Source organism: Glycine max, chromosome 8 (assembly GCF_000004515.6).
Source record: "Glycine max cultivar Williams 82 chromosome 8, Glycine_max_v4.0, whole genome shotgun sequence".
Classification (NCBI taxonomy): domain Eukaryota; kingdom Viridiplantae; phylum Streptophyta; class Magnoliopsida; order Fabales; family Fabaceae; genus Glycine; species Glycine max.
Window position 1 is genome coordinate 17,260,483 of NC_038244.2, and position 19,073 is coordinate 17,279,555.

The 19,073-nt window shown below is 32.6% G+C and overlaps 2 protein-coding genes across 3 annotated transcripts; one reads left to right on the forward strand and one right to left on the reverse strand.

The window, feature by feature from the left end:
* Positions 1-266: 266 nt before the first annotated feature.
* LOC100790665 (phosphatidylcholine:diacylglycerol cholinephosphotransferase 1) lies at positions 267-2,729 on the reverse strand. Its single transcript, XM_003531670.5, has 3 exons — positions 2,071-2,729; positions 1,718-1,855; positions 267-1,036 (listed from the first exon to the last, which is right to left on the reverse strand). The coding sequence occupies exons 1-3, from the start codon at positions 2,431-2,433 to the stop codon at positions 734-736; spliced, it is 804 nt and encodes a 267-aa protein (XP_003531718.1). The 5' UTR covers positions 2,434-2,729; the 3' UTR covers positions 267-733.
* Positions 2,730-13,268: 10,539 nt separating this feature from the next.
* LOC100791193 (PTI1-like tyrosine-protein kinase-like) lies at positions 13,269-17,291 on the forward strand. 2 transcript variants are annotated; one of them, XM_006584496.4, is made up of 4 exons: positions 13,269-13,671; positions 14,024-14,171; positions 16,003-16,265; positions 16,344-17,291. In XM_006584496.4, the coding sequence occupies exons 1-4, from the start codon at positions 13,634-13,636 to the stop codon at positions 16,984-16,986; spliced, it is 1,092 nt and encodes a 363-aa protein (XP_006584559.1). In that variant the 5' UTR covers positions 13,269-13,633; the 3' UTR covers positions 16,987-17,291. The 2 variants fall into 2 exon arrangements, with proteins under 2 accessions (XP_006584559.1, NP_001242499.2); NM_001255570.2 differs by having other exon boundaries at positions 13,329-13,671; positions 14,027-14,171; positions 16,344-17,286.
* The last annotated feature ends 1,782 nt before the right edge of the window (positions 17,292-19,073 follow it).

The window sequence follows — 19,073 nt, forward strand, 5'->3', positions numbered from 1 at the left end:
TAAAGTTGAATCTAACCCCCAACGCCCTAATAATATTACCAAAACTACAATTTACTACTAGTACATAGTACTTTGATAACAAAAATGCATTCAGTTTCATGGTAAAGTGTCACCGATTAATGAGCTCTAATGCGATTTCATTCATGGGAAGGAATTTTCTTAACCAGCTCATATGTTTCAGATTTTTTTATAGTGGAATTTTCGTATTTGTCCATCCGATTTGTCTTTGGGAGGGGGGCGAAGAAAAGGAAACTTGCATTCAGAAATAAGTCAATAACCACTGTATTCAAATTAAAATCAAATCAAAATTTAATACAATCAAAGTTCTCCAATGACTATGAATCAACTAAAAGTAAAATCTTAAAATTTGATGTTAAAATCAACCTCCTTTAACACACTGTCGTCCACAAAGTGGGAACAACACCCACCTAGAGCAATCAATCATGGGATCATAGCAATTGGCAAGTGAATTCCAACTCAGACTCCACTAGTAGGGAAAAAAAACTCTATACTATAATAACAGGTTACAAAAAGTAGTGAAATAAATCAAATTTAAAATTACGCGGTAATTAAGATTTAAGACTTGTCCTAAATCCTAATAATATGATGTATCACTCTTTGACCTTATTTTTTTTACGATTCAAACCCTTGCCCTCTCACTCTTTTACTTTTACACCTCCATGTGTACTTTTCCATGATGGTTTGTTAATTTTTTTAGCTATATCCACATTGTTCACGCAATCAAATTGTGTTTGAGAGCACCATTCCTTTTGCTATCTTCGTACTTGCCAGCTAAAGAATCAAAGAGAATTCCAGCACCAACCCCTACGGCCAAATCAATAGTGTAATGGCCTCTTGTACCCAGCAACCTCACAGCTTGCAAAACATTGAGCACATCAAAAGTCCAAGCCAGTTCCCACCTCTGCATCCTCCTCATGTCCAATGAAGCAATCACTGACCCTGCAACGTGCCCAGAAAAAAACAAGAAAAAAGACACGTTCCCAACAGGGAAGTCCACACCCGAGCCCAAAAACCCCTGTTCAACATCAAACAAACAAAAAAGTTTAATTTCTATACACTGTGTAAAAAGGTTAAGGTTTAAGGTTTAATTAATCATTTGCTCCTAGATGTTAATCTCCAACAATTATGTTATGTCTTAATCCTCTTATATCTTTTACTTTTTGACAATTTTACACTGTCAGAAAACTCATAACAAAGACTAAAACATAAAAAAATTACTTCTATAAAAACTAAAACCTAGAGATAAGGACAAAATGATTACTTATTCAAAAGATTAATCTATTCACTTACCTTTAAATTTGTTTTTATTTTAAGTTTTAGTTCATATATCAGAAAATTAGAGATTTTAGTCCCCAACACATGTATATTAGTGAAGTTTTGGTTTATGTTGCTATCACTAGATATGGTTCTCTTCGTATAAAATTGCTATAAAAATTTGCGTACAGACTAAAATTTAGAGTTTTTTTTTCTGTTGGTATAGGACCAAAACTTAAAAGAGAATAAACATGGAGAGCAAGTGAATAGTTTAATCTAAAAAAAATTACAACGTTATTCTATCAAAAAAATTGAAAACTTTGAAAAGTCATTGAATGAAGGTATAAAAAAATCCTGGGTAGGTAGACTATTTTCCCAAAAAAAGAAAGAAGTTAAAATAATGAAAAATTCAAAGATTCAAAGTTTGGTTGATGAATCTCACCTGAGGCAATGGGAGCTGGGTGGAGTAGCCTAAAATCCCACGGCATGTGAACATGAACAATGCTGAAATTGTGGCTCTGGGGCGTCCTTCAATCAGCCACGTCCATAAGATATAACTCGTTTGCATCCCCACAAACACCTACCCATGTCAAAACCCATTAATGCAAAGTGAATAATGCTAAAACCTAAAAAACGCAGTAAAAATATCAGATTTTGAGACCAACCCATTTGCATTTCCTTCAAACAAATTCGATTCCGCAATTACCCACAACGAAATCTGAAATAAGAAAAAAAAAATACCCGGACTCGTTCAGATCTGAAGATTCAGATCTGGAGAGAGTGTAAACGACGTACCGTATTGAGCCCGGCGAAGAGCGTGTTGAGATTCGGCGACGACTCGAGGAGCGCGTGGAGGGAGCGTGTGGCGATGAAGCCAAGGTCGAAGGGCGGCGACGACGGCGGCACCATGAGAAGCGTGTACTCCACGGCCATGAAGAAGAGAAGCCCCAATGCGAACAAGCACGGCATCCAATGGTGCGTCACCACGTGGACAGCGTCAGCCACGGTCCATTTCATGAACGACGCGCCGCAGGAGTGCTTGGAAGAGGACGGCTTCCCCATGGCTCCGTTTGCTACCTTAACGCCTTTAGCGCCGTCGGCGGGAGCTGTTTGGTGTTTGCGCCTGTGATTGAGGGAGGCCTCAGCGCCGCCATTCATGACCGTTGGATATCGTTTTTTGTCAGTGCGGAAGACATATGATGTGTGTGGCGAATGATATAAAAATGGGAGAGGGAAAGTGGTGACGGAGTTTCCTAGGTTAGGTTGAGGTTGGTTTTACGTTTCTAGGATTACGCAATTTTCTTTTTTGGTCATTTTTTTAAGAATAAAAATAATGGAAAGTGGTAATTGGTCTTGCTTGCATGCATGTGATGTGGGTGTGATTGTGATTCTCTATGGTTATTTACACGCACAGCCGCACAGGGAAGATGCTGAGACTTGCTTGGATGAGGTGTGTTATGAGCTGTGCATTTTGGCACTGAGCAAGTTATGGGAAAAAGGTTAAAGTTGTCGTAACATTCTGACCTATGATAGAGGAGACATATCATGATAGGAATGTATATTATATAAAAATGAGATGATGAAATTTAGATTGTATAATTAAATATAAATATTTAAAATTTATTATAATTTGATTATTTAAAAAATTATGTGATTTTTTAACATTATATTTTTTAATCATTCATGTATGACTGTATCGTTTAAATTTAATTTTTTATTTTTATAAAAGATATTTTTCTCATAAAATATGTTCATTATGATTTTAAATTATTCTCAATTCAATATTAGACAACTAAAAATTACAATTATTTGGGATATATGATTACATTATTTATTTTCAATAAATATTATATTATTCTTACATAAGAGTATATATTCATTTGTGTATGAACCAATTAAATTCATCAAAGTTGATAGATAATTAGTTGAGTTTGATTTTTTAGCTGATTATCTAAAGTAATCTCACCGATCATTTTGATTCACAAGTAATAATATCTTGATTTTAAAAAATTGTTAAAATTATTTTACAAAATTTGATAAAACTGCATATTTTGTAATAAAAAATGGAGCTTGCGAGGATAGCGCAATTTGCTATATAAGAAAAAACAAAAATGGTTAATAATTGTCAGATCTCGAAATCAAAATCTCTATTGCAGGATGCTGAATTAATAAAACTAAAAAAATAAAATTGAAAATGAGTAAAGATGAATTTTTTTTGGATAATTACCAAATATTATTTAACTGTGAAAAACATTAGATGCTCATAGCAAATCAACGTCATCTATTGGGACAATGACAAATCAGTCACCTTTCTACCATGTGTGTGCCTACAAGTTAGTTAAACCCCAACCACAATGAGCTTGTCAACAAGACATCTCAATTAGAAAGCATGCATGTTCTTATAATCCAGACAAACAAAGTGAGCCATGCATTGAAAAAATTCACGCAACAAAAACTACCTAGCCGAAAGATATGAACCTAGCTCTTCAGCAAAGAATGCCAAGTCTATGACCCTCAAGGAAAAACGGTAAACATGACCATCACACAAGGAAAAAAAATCAAAGGATAAGTTGGTTATCCTTTTGATAATTTGTAAATAATAATACATATGTAGCAGTGTAGTTTGGAATTGGAAGACAATTCATGAGTCAAAAGGCAACATGCAAGCAAACATGAGTAAGTGTTACAATGAACAAAATGCAATGGTGCCTTTCACCTAGAATTATATAGCAGCACCTCAGAGTAAATTTCACTAAGTAGAAAAGCAATGCTAGTTAGTGAGGAAATAATTAAAGTATCATCTATATTATATGGTTGGACCAAGATTAGGATTCAAATTTCAGAAATTGGTCCCCTTTCTTGTAGTATTGCAAAAATAACCTCAAAAGATAAAAATAGAAAAAGTTTTTTTTTTCAAAAAAAGAATATAGCAACATACATTACTTTTTTGGTTGGTGATGAAAAATGTTATATATTACCGTTTTTGGCTTTAAACTTTAAATACATTCTACTCACACTAGGAGTGGACGAAATTTATGAGGTGGAGACTGGAGTGAAAATTAGTTGCACTCCACTTTCAGTGTCTGTTTGGATTAATTACTAACAAATATCTTAAAATCCCTTTTATTAAACATCTCACTGTGAAGACTTTTTCTTTCTAATCTACTCTCCCAAACATACAATGGCATAGATTATAAAAAATTCAATATATGATACATAAAAAGGCAATTAAGTTTCATGAGTAAATCGCAAATGATGTCAACCACTAACTACCATTTCCATTCTTTGAACAGGATGAAGGCAACAAGCTCTAAATATATATGAAGACAGAAAAATTCTGAACCTCACATGCGTCATAAAAAGAAGACGAAAAGGAGTGGCGTCAAGCACGTGGGTGACATGCAGTTTCTCTTTGTTTGCATAAGAATTAAGATAGCGTCTTGCCCAATAGCTCATAGTTATAACTTATATTATGTGCCTAGCTATGTGGATAACAATTCAGGCTACAAATTTTGACCCAAATTATCAATGTTCTTGCCATTTATTTTGTAAATTAACTTATGCATGTTCTGTGTACCGCATTTTGTATTGGGTTTATATAGTCTAATGCTCTTAGCTTTTGACTATCTCATTTTCCCATTGTTTTTGTCATGACAATTTATATAAAAGGGTACAAATTAACATATGATAAATTACTCTAACATGGGTGGAAAGACTCTAATCATTTCACGCATGTTGTGCTAATTCTATTAAAAAATAATAAAATGGGTGTTGGAGTAATTTACTTCGGAGAGTCTTTCCACCATGGCAGCAACAACTTCTTTTATATGATTATATGCTAGGGACATGTCTCCGACTAATTTCATGTAATTTGTGGTTTGACTCATCTATCTCCGAAGACTGTTTCCTCAGGTTATATATATTTTAAGCATGTTCACACAAATTTCCTATAGTGAAATTCGTTTACAATCATTTGGAGATGATAGTTATATTGTTCGGAGGATATGGATGCTTATTCCTTCAACACAAGGCTGATCAGTTTTGTGAGTGATTTTAACATGACAAGAGTTATTCATTTGGTTAGAATATGAAGGAGATCCTTATTTGTCAGATGAAGAGTAAGTCCTTATTGAGTCGTTGGCAAGCGTACCAAGATCTTGAAGGGGCATGAAAATTCATAAGAACTCTTGAATTGAAATGAAAAAATAGATATAACTCCAATTACTTCAGAAATGGTAAGATCTTTGGCACAAGAGGAGGAGTTGTTCCGTATCATCTTGACTTGGTTCTGATTTCTCTATTTTTTACGAAAATTGAGTTGGGTTCTTCTCCTACCCATATCAAATAGAACATGCTTAGCCAAATCTTCTTCATGGAAAACCTACTTTATTTAGATCGGGAAAATCGTATGATTTTATGAAATCATGTGTTATTGCTCAAATCCGTGGTCAATTCTATTTCCGATAAGAGTAGTTGACAATTGAATCCATTTTTTCCCATAATTTTTGTATCCATAATAGTGTGAAAAGAAAGCCTAACTCCAAGAAGTTGTTTAAGAATAATGGCATTGAGTTTCTTAAGTCGTCAAGTAGTATTCGATAAATAAGAGTTATCGTTCCCACGAAGACTTACACAATACTTAGTTAATATCACAAGTTTTTACTATCTAAACTAACAAATAAACAATGATGATTTGAGCATAACATTCAACAATAAAGATATAGCAAAAATAAAGCTACAAATTATGATATTTTTTGGATTTTCGATAAACACACAATAAAACGATATGAATTTTAGATGACAAAGGTTGTCAATGTTAGATATTACCGAACCAAACTCTTTTTACATTAAAACATGGTATTCAACTTGTAATCCAACGTTAATATCAGTCACAATTCAAAAATGATATTTTAATCTTTAGTTCTTTAGGTAAAAAGACCTAAGTTCCTCCATTAAATGTCGATCTCTTGCACATTTAACAAAGAAACTTGCTTTAAGTTCAATGAGCCACAGATAACTATTACCCCCCATCCTATTCTTAGTTTCATGGTTTAATGGGCATTTTATCACAGTTCAAGATAAATAAAGTATTTTCCAATAACAATCTGATCTAAGAATCAAGTTATGAGTGACCAATCCATAACAAGCATGAAGCATAAAAATAAGAATCTAACATTAAAGAACAAGATGAATATATAACACTATTTCAAAAGAAACACATGAGAGCATAAGGCTCAGATACAATTTAACTCCAACAACAAAGGGTTTAGCTATCCATCTCCATGAATAGCATCCAAAAGCAAAAAAGATAGAAGAACAATGAAAGAAGAGAGTTGGAGAAGAACTTTAGTAAATAAGGTATTTTTACACAATGAGGAAGTGTCCCACAAAATAAACGAGAGAATCTATTTATATAAACCCAAAAAATCTGTACTTAAGTGAGTGTCTGTTCAAGCCAGAAACTTCGAGCTTAAATAGATACTACAGTTATGCAGTTCTTCACCTCTATCCAAATTCAACTTAAGTCAAAAGTTGTTTTGTTAAAGTTAATTTTCTTCTGCAACTTGCTTTTTCATCTTCTCTAAAAAGAAACTTCAATTTGGGCCCTCTAATCCGAACTAAAGCACATTTGAGCTTAAATTTTCACTTCAAGTTTTCATTAAACCTTGCTCCAAAAATATAATTCAATCCAATTCAATATCCTACAAAATACTTCATCAATAAACATATGCAATCTAGAAAAATAATAAGAGAACAAACTACAACTTAACAATTTACATCAAAAAGGCATAAAAAAGTCTTAAATCAAAGAAAAGACGAGATAATTACATAAATTCACACGTGTCTTAGTTAAGTATTTTTGGCAATTATCATTCTTGAAAACAAACATATCTATTTGTTTTAATTTAGTTTTGTACAAGTTTTTATAGTTAGTTTTAATGTTATCTATTATGCCATGTATAATTTTTCCAATTTACTTTAATGCAACTAAACCCATACTTTGGTTGGACCGTGGGTCCTTTGAAAAGAGGCATATCACTGATATCAGTGTGTCTATGGTCTTCAAGAAAGACACTCACTTGATTTCATCAATACCACATGCTTGAGCCTAGCTAATAAATTGGTTGTTATAAATTTGTCAAGGGCACGGCTTAGTTGCCATCTCACATATTCCAAAATATGTTTATTAGTGGTCTCATTTGTGGTTGGTATAAGAAGATTTGACTCAAGAGATGGCAAATCATTTCTTAAAAAGAACAAAAAATGCCACTGGACACAATGGATGGTAAAATCATTTTTTATATTCAAACTTTGGCCTCAATTATGCTTCTATTTTATCTTTTCACTCAATGGATACTTGATATAAATCTTATTCTGGTTTCCATCCTTGCCAAGACTTTCAAGATTAAAATTGATTTGACATCCATGCCATTTTAAATGATTAAAGTATTACGCATCACCGAATCAGCTTTTGAGGGATCTGTATCAAAACAGTTACTTCGATCTTCTGTTGCAAAAATCCTTCAATATGAGTATACCAGTTTTCTTATCATGATTTTTCAGTGAGCCTAAGTAATTTGTATGCCTTACTGTTGATAAGAATTTTTAATATCTAGTATAGTTCCTAGTAATAGCATTGAACTAAAACAGTTTTTAGCTGTATAGTGTATTACAGAATACAGGGTTTGATTTATGCTACTTAACGAATTGTTCTTTAGACTTATAGGATTTGATTTGACCTTGAGATATGATTTCTAAAGAATATGATCTCAGATGTTTCAGGGGGGCTCATGCTGCAAACACCTCTATTCAAAACATTTTATCTAGTGCTTGAGAATTGAAGCTACCGATGACAGATAAATAGCATACCCGTATAACCATTTTATTGTTTCTAGAAATTTTCCATTCAAAATATGATGATGTCTACAGTTTCGGTATTTTCCTTCTAGAACTTGCCAGTGGCAGAAGACCGGTTGTAAAGCTTAGTTCCACGGTGAAGCAATCAATAGTTGATTGGGCGTTGCCATTGGTTTGTAAGAAGAAATTCAGTGAACTTGCTGATCCAAGACTAAATGGTAACTATGTGGAGGAAGAGCTTAGAAGAGTTGCGTTAATTAGTTGCACTTGTATGTGCTCAGGTTCTATCTGGGAAGAGACAAACCATGCTTGATGTGGTAGAGCTACTGAAGGGAGAATCTAAAGATAAATTTTCAGAAGTCCGTTGAAGACAGTTTAGACTTATTTCATAATATTTTATCTGTACATAATAAAGAAAAGAGAATCCAACAAAAAAAACAGGACCTGTCTGCTTCATTATACGAGGAGGATTGATAAAATTGATTTTACAAAATTGATAAGTGACGTGATTTATATTGAATTTTTTTATCTTATCTAAACTATCAAAGTTATTTTTAACTCATAATCAAATTTAAAATATTTTCTAGAGTGAAATCAAACATATAAAAATTGATCTAAAATTAATCTTGTACTCATAATCAATTTCCTAAAGTAAAACCAAACACACACCAACAATGCTTGCTGAGAACAAAAAAAAATGTTTTAAACTTTTAATAATATTATAATTATTTGGGTCAGTGGAAATTTGTAGCACTAGGATGGTGTGGGTTCCTAGTTCCATCATTAGGTCGAACTGGTTAAGGTTCGGTTAGTACAGTGCAAGCTTTACTTTTGGATCCAGGGGAGTGGTTATTTACAAATAGCAAAATCGAAATCACGTTACCCTAACTCACCACTAAGGTGGGGATTACGTTTTAACATCTTTAAATCACTAAAAAAGTGAAAAACATGCCAACCAGGCAGGTAGATACACCAAGTCATCTAAACATCTCTTATTTGTGTCACGGGGAAGTTATGAGCGCTATTGATTTGAAAATCATGCACCTATTTCTGACACACCGTTGGAAGATATCAGCAGAATCACCTTAGACAGTTAGGCCCACAATCATTCAACCTGTGTTGAGGAAGAGAAACTATTAGATAGTCTAGAAAGACCACGAGTCCTGTTAGTTCTCTGTAATTAAAAATTTGAATACATGTCATGCAAAAATTGGTTGGAACTATGGACACATGATGAGTCATCTTGGTAATTTCTTGTTGAAGACATTCTGATTATGGCTTTAGTTGAACATTTCCATCACCCAATTACTTTCCCGTTAAAAAAAAAGACATTTATGAACATGCAAAGACTCAAAAGATGTGGTTAACTTGAATTGAGTTGAGGGAGATTAAGCAAATGTTTGGTATGAAGTGTGGCATATGATGATTCGGACTTAGTTGTCTGGTGGCCCAGACTGTTGAATAAGTATCTGTTCTTGATATGAGATTAACTTGACCTGAACTCTACAATTTCAATTTGCAAAAAAAATGGTGTGGCTACCTGCAGAGATTCTGATGACTAACTTAACAAAGAACTCCACTTAAAAGATATTATAATAAATGTGTATATTTGTAACAGTGGCATTTCAAATATTTTATAGATAATTAATCTTCCTAAGAAAATCTGGTCATCTTTAATGAGATTCTTTTCTCCCAATTTTTTTTTCTATCTACAAGAGTTAAATTCAAGATTCTTGCTTAAGGAAATCATTACCACTCAAACCAATAATTGTTGATAGTTGGTAGTGACGTTTCAAATATATGTAGTGTTACTAACGTCAATGTCACGGGTCCAAAACCCTTTATAGGCGGTTATCTTGGGTTCAAGAACTTATTTGTACAACTTTAACACTGGTTGTTATCTTCGATTAGCTTCTTGGTATGAATTATAAAGTTAAGTGAGGTAGATTGAGCCTAAGTTGAGTCCATAAAAGCAAAGTACGGAAGAATTGATGCATCTCACCCTCTTTGGTTTGATTTATTTGCTTTAGTCATGTGTGATGGAAATGAATGCTCAAGTAATCAGTGACTAATGTTTTTTTATTGATGCTGCAGAAAAACAAAACCAAAGTTTGGAAATTGCCACCATGGTCAGAATAGGTCAGTGAGTCGTATGAACTAGCAAACAATAGCTGACCCCGCACTTCTATTAGAACAATGTACCTATTCCAAAATTAAGAAAGTCTAACTTTAATGGTGGGATATGATATGTGAAATATTATAAATTCTCGATGCTTTTCTTTGATTCTTGGAGATAAAAAAAAAAATATACACATCCCATAGGCCAAAACACATGTTATGAGCTATAAGATCACATTTTATTGTCTGGTGCAGATCACCTTAATGTGTTAGTCCAACTTAATGTTGTCAATTTAATACACTGTAATTATCATTCAAATTTCAGTTGTCCATCTTCTAAGAAAAAATGTCGGCATATGTTTGAATTTTATCTTCAAAGGAAATAACGGTTATTCTGTTATCCCCCATGTCATAGGCCAAAAGAAATCGAGGGTGGAAAATAAAAGATTTCCAAGTGCACTTTTGTAGTTTTCCCTCATGTGATTTATCCTATAATTAAGGACTTGAAAGTTTGTAAGTGTGTCCTGTGTAGAACTTCTAATTAGTTTTTTTAACTTCTTAAACAAGTGTGTTAATGTGTAATGTGGCAGTGTAAAGCATAAAAAACCAAATATTGCTGAATGCTGAGCAATCTGCACCAGGTGTTAGTGTGTCTTTGTCATTAATCATTATAGAATGTCAAAATCTGATCATGGGAAAACTAGTTGAAGGTTGAAACTCCATTTTAGGATTAGATATGACTTTTTCAGAGGCTTTTTTAGTAGTTCAACTGATCAGCAACAGGTGGCTAATATTCTAAACATGGAAATACCGAAATACCCTCCTCTGAAAATCTGGTTATCCACAGCCTAAGATTTTCATCTTCTTTAGCTGGCAATGATATCCAGAGCATGTAGAATTATATATAGATCCTGAAGTTAGGGGTGCAGAGATAATAAAAAAGAAGAAATTTTAATCCGCTCAAATATATTTTTGGTCTTCATTTTCTTATAATTTTTTTTAGTTCTTGTAAAATATATTATTTTATTTTTTATCCTAAAATATTCTAAATAGTGCTTTATACAGTAAAAAAAAGCTTTGAACAATGAAAAAAATATCATTTGAAGTACTTTAAGGAAAAAAACAAAACAAATCACAGTAAAATAAAAAATATTAAATTATATAAACAAAAAATGTATTTAAATCTTTTTAATATGTACAATTCCCTTTATACACAAAAGTTAAACAAGAGTTTATTTTCATATGCTAATGATCTTGTGTAAATTATACAAAAAAAAATATAGGATCTTGCATAGCACACAAATTTGATAAGTAATTTTTTTCTAATAATAATATTATTACGAAGTTGTTGACATAATAATGATAAGTAATTTACTTTATTTGTAACAGGATAATATTTTTTAAAAAAAATATTCCTAAGACACAATAAAACACAAGATGAAGTGTGAATTTTAGGAGTTAAAAACAACTAAAAACAAGCATGCAAAATTGCACAAAACAGAAGAGAGCAAAAGAAAAACAGAATATCGCTTCGCATGCAGGTTCGGGTTTCTTCTTGCTGGACCAAACCTTGGTAGCCCTCAATTGATTTAATTTGCTTTAACTACCCTCTCTCTCTATCTACAACTAAACAATTTAAGTGTTCATTTAATACATGTATTAACTATTAAGTAACAAAATGATTGGGCCATACATCTCAAAGGCTATAAATAAAAACTATAGTAGCAAATTTGTAAAGTAAGATAAAGCAAGGAATCCACAGTCGATTAAATCCAGAAAAAAAAATGCATGAGTAATAGCTTGGATAGATTTCTAATTAGAAAGTTCTCAATTTTGTACAGACCAAAAACAAAATTCTTCCAAAATTAAGTATTATATTTTAAAAAAATCACATCAGCACGTAATGTGATAAGAATAATTTATTCCGTTTTCGGTAGAAAGAAAAGAATGTATTCTTCAAAGAGTTTTCAAGTTTCCAAAGATATCGATAGGAGGAAAATCATATTTTCTCTTTTCTTTTCTTCTCTTTTTTATACCTTGGGATTGAAACTCAAACTAAAAAAAAAATAACTTATTATATATTACAGATAACCACAATGAATAATAGAAAAAAAACATGAATGAATAAAAAAATATATAAAATGACCACAGGATTAATGCTTGATGCCCATTATATGTAACATGACTTCTCTCCAATCCTAATTAAATTCATTTATTTTGTCAGTAATTGCACTAATATAAGTCTCTCCCTCTATATTGTGATCTTGATATTTCAATGATTTTTTAACTATTTTTTCGTAAGTGTCCTTTTGTAGAAGGGTTTTTTATGAACCACACCTGTATCCTTTTGTAGAAGGTTAGATTAAATATTGAATAAGGCTGTGTTTTTTTAATAAAGATTCAAATGTTAATTCGTTTTCAACTCAAATTTTATCTTTACTTTTTTATATTGTTATAATTAAATCTTCTATTTGTTATTTTAAAGTAAAAAAAAATTCTCATTTTCCAGTCATCTATTTTGAAATTTATGATGCATTTAAGATGTAAAAATGATTTTAAATATTCAAAACCTAGATTTTTTTTTTATGAAATTTGAAGTTTTAAATTTCAAAAAGTGGAAATCTTGAGTTTTGTATTTTTGATGAATTTCACTATTTAATAAGTTAAATTTATATTTTAATCATTATAAAATCTTTTTTTCTAATTTTTTTATTTTCTATTTTTACTTATTAAAATAAATAAAGAAAAATTTCTCTATATTTTTTATTTTTATTTATTTAAAAAACAAACTTATTTTTTCCTCTTTTTTATTTCTTCCTTTTTTTTCATTTATTATCCTAAGAAGCGTTACAATCTAGAACAGCAACAACTCATAAACTGGCATTGATTAGTCAATTAATTTCCCCCCAAAACACAATTAAAATTTAAAAAAAAAATGGGGGCCATGCATGTTGTGTTTTATTTAAAAATTAAAAAACAATAAATATGGCAACAACTGGAGTTCAGCATGACAAGGACGGAGAGGAGTAACAAGCCTTTAACTTCCATTAAACAGCACAGAAAGCTGTGTTACCTGTTACCACTTTCTTAACTTAACATCACTTTTTGCATCATCGTCATCATGCTTTCACTTCCCATTTCCTCATCCCTCTTATCTTTGTTGCCACACATGTTCATTTATTTGCCTTCACGCTGAAACAAGCTACAACAACACCTGTTTCAAACCATATCCAAAGGAAACAACTCCCAGTTTAAAAGAACAACAACAACACCTGTTTGGTTTGGTGGGTGGGCTTCAAGTTTTGATTTTGTTCACCTTTTTCTGGGTTTGATTGGCAAGGTAGAGACAAAGGACAAGGTAGGGCTGATTGGTGGAAAGGTTATGGCTTTTTGGTTTTGTTGCGGAAAAGTTTCCACTCGGTATGACAATAACTCATGAATCTTTTGTTAACTTTTTTTTTTTACTCTATTGTTTTTGTTTTGTTGGATTAGATGTTTGTGTTGTATGACTTCAAGTTTGAGTGCTTAATTTTTGCGTAGTAAGAAGGATCCATTAAGGGTTAGTTAAGTTTGTTAGGTACAACTCTACAGGCAAAATTGAGGGAGAAGTTTTGAGCATTATGCATGATTAACTGTTGTGAGCATACCAAGGTGTATGTTTCATTGATTGATCCTGTACTTGCAGAGTTCTAAAAGACCATTTTTTTATATTCAAACTTTGGTCTCAAACTCGATTATACTTTTCATTTATTTTTTTACTGAATACATGCAGCAGAAGGCGAGGGAAAGAACTACCAACATGGCGGGTGTTTTCTTTGAAGGAATTACACTCTGCCACAAATAATTTCAACTATGATAACAAGCTTGGAGAAGGGAGCTTCGGCAGTGCGTACTGGGGCCAACTTTGGGATGGATCGCAAGTACGACTATAATTTTTATTTATTTACTTATTCTCACTGTTACGCATCTTGTCAAATCAGCTGCATTCTGTGTCTTCCATGGTTATTCTTCCTCATTTTAGCCGTGGTGGGGTGATCTAGTGTTACATTCACGATGAAAAATTTGAATTTAATCTTTCAATGTAAAAAAATGTGATAAATTGATCTGACAGATATTTTAATATTTTAATGACAAATTGATTCTTAAATTTTGTAATTTAATGTTAAATTGATACTCGAAAAATATAAATTATCGTCAAATTGATCCTCAAAAAATATAAAATATTATCAAATTAATTCTTAAACATTACAATTTAATGATAAAATGATCTCACAAATTTAACCAGAAGACTAATATGTTGCAGTTTTTGCATATTCGGAACTAAATTTAAATTTAATGACAAAATGGTCTCACAAATTTAACAACAAGACGAATACATTACACTTTTTGCACATTCATCACTAAAATTAAATTTTTCATCTTTTGGAACACCAAAATGAGTATTTACCTTTTACTTAGTAACATATTTGGATCGTCTCTTATTTTCACCGAAACTTCATATTTTTGAAAATGGGGAACTATATGAATGAGTTTTCTCATACATATGTTCTATTCAATTAAGACATACATAGACAGATCTAGTACAGTCACATGATTATTCCCATTCCTTGTTATACCCTTTCCAGTTTCCATCCTTGCTTAGACTCAGAAGATTGAAATTGATTTGATATCCGTGCCATCAAAGCATTACGTTCATCACACTATCATTTCCTTTTATCTACTTTAATGAAGTAATATCTGCTCATTTTGCCTTCTTTCATATTGTAAGTGTTTAGTACCTGGATAATCTATGTATCCAAGGAAGCAATCACTATTAATAATGTGAATATGTTTCTCACAACATATAAACTACAAAGAATTAGTAATTCAGCACAATGAATTTGTGGCTGGCATATACATTTTGGAACAGAGTAGAGTTCATTAGCCGTATCATTTGTGAATGACACTGGTAAAAGATTGTATAAAATCCATTTCTCTTCATCAGTTATTATGGCCATTTTACATTCTTAATGGCTTCGTGGGGTCCGCATTGATAGTTTGAAACATCTTACAGAATTTCCTATATCGTTCTAAGTCTTACTTGACAATTAGTAATGACAAGTCTTTCATTGATGCTGTATAAGAATTGACTAGTGAGAGATCCATGTCCAAGAATATTATTCTTTCAATCAAATTGGGGTTGAATGAGAGGGAAGCAGATACTGAACCCCTCCTCCAGTGGTTTCTATTTTCTGTTGCGGCAATCTTTCAATATAAGCACAGCAGTTTTCTTATCATGATTGTGAGTGAACCTAAGTAATATGATACCTTCCATTTGATAAGAATTTTTAATATTCATTTCTAGTCCTAGCAATAGCATTAGATTGAACGAAAATAGCCATTGACTGTATATTATAGAAGAGAGTGAGTTTGATTTATGTTCCTTAATGGATTGTTCTCAAGACTTGTAGGATTTGATTTGACCTTGTGATGTGATTTTTAAAGAATGTGATCAAAAGTCTTGAGCTAATGCTGAAAAAAGCCAAAATCCTCTATTCAAAACATTTTATCTAACCAAAGGGGTCTACCTGAGTTGGTTGAGCAAGGTGTGTGGATATTAAAAACTCCTCCCTGCCATCTTCGATTCCTATGAATAAAAAAAACATTTTATCTAGCGTTTGAGAATTGAATCTACCGAAATATGTTCATGGCAGACAAATAGCATGGCTGTATAACCAACCATTTTATTGTTTAAAAAATCTTGCCATTCAGATTGCAGTGAAAAGATTGAAAGTTTGGAGCAACATAGCAGAGACGGAATTTACCGTTGAACTTGAAATATTGGCAAGAATACGACACAAGAATCTTCTCAGTCTCCGTGGCTACTGTGCTGAAGGACAGGAACGGTTAATTGTATACGAATATATGCAAAATTTGAGCCTCCACTCTCATCTTCATGGACATCACTCATTCGAATGCCTTCTTGATTGGAATCGGCGTATGAATATTGCAATTGGTTCTGCTGAAGGAATTGTGTGAGTACTAGTAATTTGACTTTTCTTGTGAAATTCTTCCACTATCATTACATTGTCCATATATCTTATTACTTTCAGGTATCTTCATCACCAAGCAACACCGCATATCATCCACAGGGATATTAAAGCAAGCAACGTGTTGCTGGATTCTGATTTCCGTGCTCGTGTTGCTGATTTCGGGTTTGCTAAGTTGATCCCTGACGGGGCAACGCATGTGACTACAAAAGTTAAGGGTACCCTGGGCTACCTTGCACCAGAATATGCCATGTTAGGAAAAGCAAATGAGAGTTGTGATGTCTACAGTTTTGGCATTCTCCTTCTAGAACTTGCCAGTGGCAAGAGACCAATTGAAAAGCTTAATTCGACGGTGAGGCGATCGATAGTTGATTGGGCATTGCCTTTGGTTTGTGAGAAGAAATTTAGTGAAATTGCTGATCCAAGACTGAATGGGAACTATGTGGAGGGAGAGCTTAAAAGAGTTGTTTTAGTTGCACTTATGTGTGCTCAGGATCTACCTGAGAAGAGACCGACCATGCTTGACGTGGTAGAGCTACTGAAGGGAGAATCTAAAGATAAATTTTATCACATAGAGAACAGTGAAATGCTCAGAAGCCTTCTAGCTGTAGAAAGCAATGATGAGACATCAGTGGCTGAAGAAGACAGTTTAGACTATATATCAGAAGAAAAAGAATTAGAACGTCCCTTGAAAGAGTATACTTAAACTATGAATGATACCAAAAAGATAAAACTATGAGCTTGAGGGGTTAAATATAGGTTGTGAAGGGTTTTTGTTTTCACTGGGTGCCCATTTGTTAGATTAACATGGGTATGTTTACTGCTGCGCGTGATTGTATGAGTGTTTGGGGTTGTCCCTTTGTGTAGTGTTTTATTCCCCTTGTGTTGTGGTTACCAACTTGATATTTGCATTGTGCATGACCCCTGTTACTATGCTATTGCTATTAAGTTTTGGCGAACTATGCCATATTAGAAATTATAAAATATTTCTTCTATTATTTTCTTCTAAAAGCTTCTACTTCACTCTATTCACAAGTGATAGCTCTATTAGGATTATTTTAACATAGGATGGGTGACAACACACTCAAGCCTACTTGATAAATTCATAATTGATTATATTTTAATGTGAGTTTTCATGATATATTTATGCATTTTGATATATTTTATTTGACAAAACTCATTTTGTGAAAGACAAATGCTTGAGAGGTTTTATATAGAAAAGAATTAAAAATCTTAGATTTTTGGAGACAATCAAATGACCAAGGTCGTGTTAATTTGATACAATCGTGTAATTTTATATGTCTGTGGTCCACTTGGATCACATGTCAGAATTAAATTTTAATTAATAAAAAAGGTTAAGAGAAAATTGATTCTTTAATTAAGGAAAGATAGAAGGAAAGTCTCTGCAAAATATTATAAATAAGAAATTAGGACCTCTCTTTTGAATACCTTATGCTTTATTTTAGTTATAAACAAGAAGTTCTTTTGAGAGGAGAGCTACACCCGGAACAATTGCGGTTTAAATTGTAAGGGTTTTTTTATCTCTTTTATTTCTAATGCAATATTGTATTTTGTTTAGTTGTTCTATGATTATGGTTGGCTAAACCCCTTATAACTCGAATTGTGATGTAGCTATACCTATGTACTCTAGTTCCTCTTTTTAGGGGGAAGAATATTCTCAAACCTTAACCGTAAGATGATAATTAAAATAAGAGGTATTAGGCGATTAATTAATAACTGAGAGTTCTTAATTAAAATAGGAATTAGGAGAAAAATGGTACATGCGAAATTATAATTTGAGTGACTTCTCTACATACATATCTTTTTTTGGAACTATTATTTGTCTTTATTTTTATTTTCTTGAACTCAAACACAAACAATCTCCAACTCAAGATAAAAAACCAAAATTATTTAGTTTATGCCATTTAAATTATTTGGGAACATAACTAGTCTCTAGCTAGTCTATAGGGTACAATATCTGAACTTTCTAGTTTACTATTGTTGGTTGTGGAGTTCCTAGATAATTTTAATTTGTATCAATTAAATAATTTTTGTTCATATATTTTATTTTTACTATCTTTATTTTTTTCTCTTTCTATTTTGTTCTATTTAATCTTTGTTTATATTCTGAATTTTTATTACAATTTTAATTTTTTTCTATCATTTTTTTTGTCAGTTTGTTTTAATCATTTTTTTTGTTAGATAGTTTATGCTAACTCGATCTCAGAGGGGTGAAATTGCTGAGTATGACCCTGAAATCGAAAAAGTCTATCACAGGAATAACGTTGAAACAAGGAGAAGGAAAATGGTCGTCAATGGAGAATAGGAGCCCACCCTGTAGGATTACCTCACCCCTTGTGTGGGAATCACTACAGTCATACAACTCCCTAATCTGGGAGACCAACACTGTGAGCAAAGGCATAGGCTGATCAACATGATTGAGAGGATACAGTTTCATGGCCTACCGTTGGAAGACCTTGTGGTCCATTAAAGGAAGTTCATAAGACTCATAGACACGTGAAGAGCCCTGACAATGCTCCTGACTACATCAGATTGGCTGCCTTCCCATTCTCATTAGGGGGGAAGGCTAAAAATTGGCTCGGTGGCTGGTCGAGTAGGAGCATTATCACTTGGGATAGGTGCTCACTAGCATCCTTGAAGAAATTCTCCCCTACAACAAAGTCTGCGTAGCTAATGTTAACTCATTGGCAAGTGCACCAATTCGTTCAAGCAGTAAATTAAAATGGAAGTCCGAGTGTCGAGTCCACAGAAACTTTGACTATACTCGGAGTT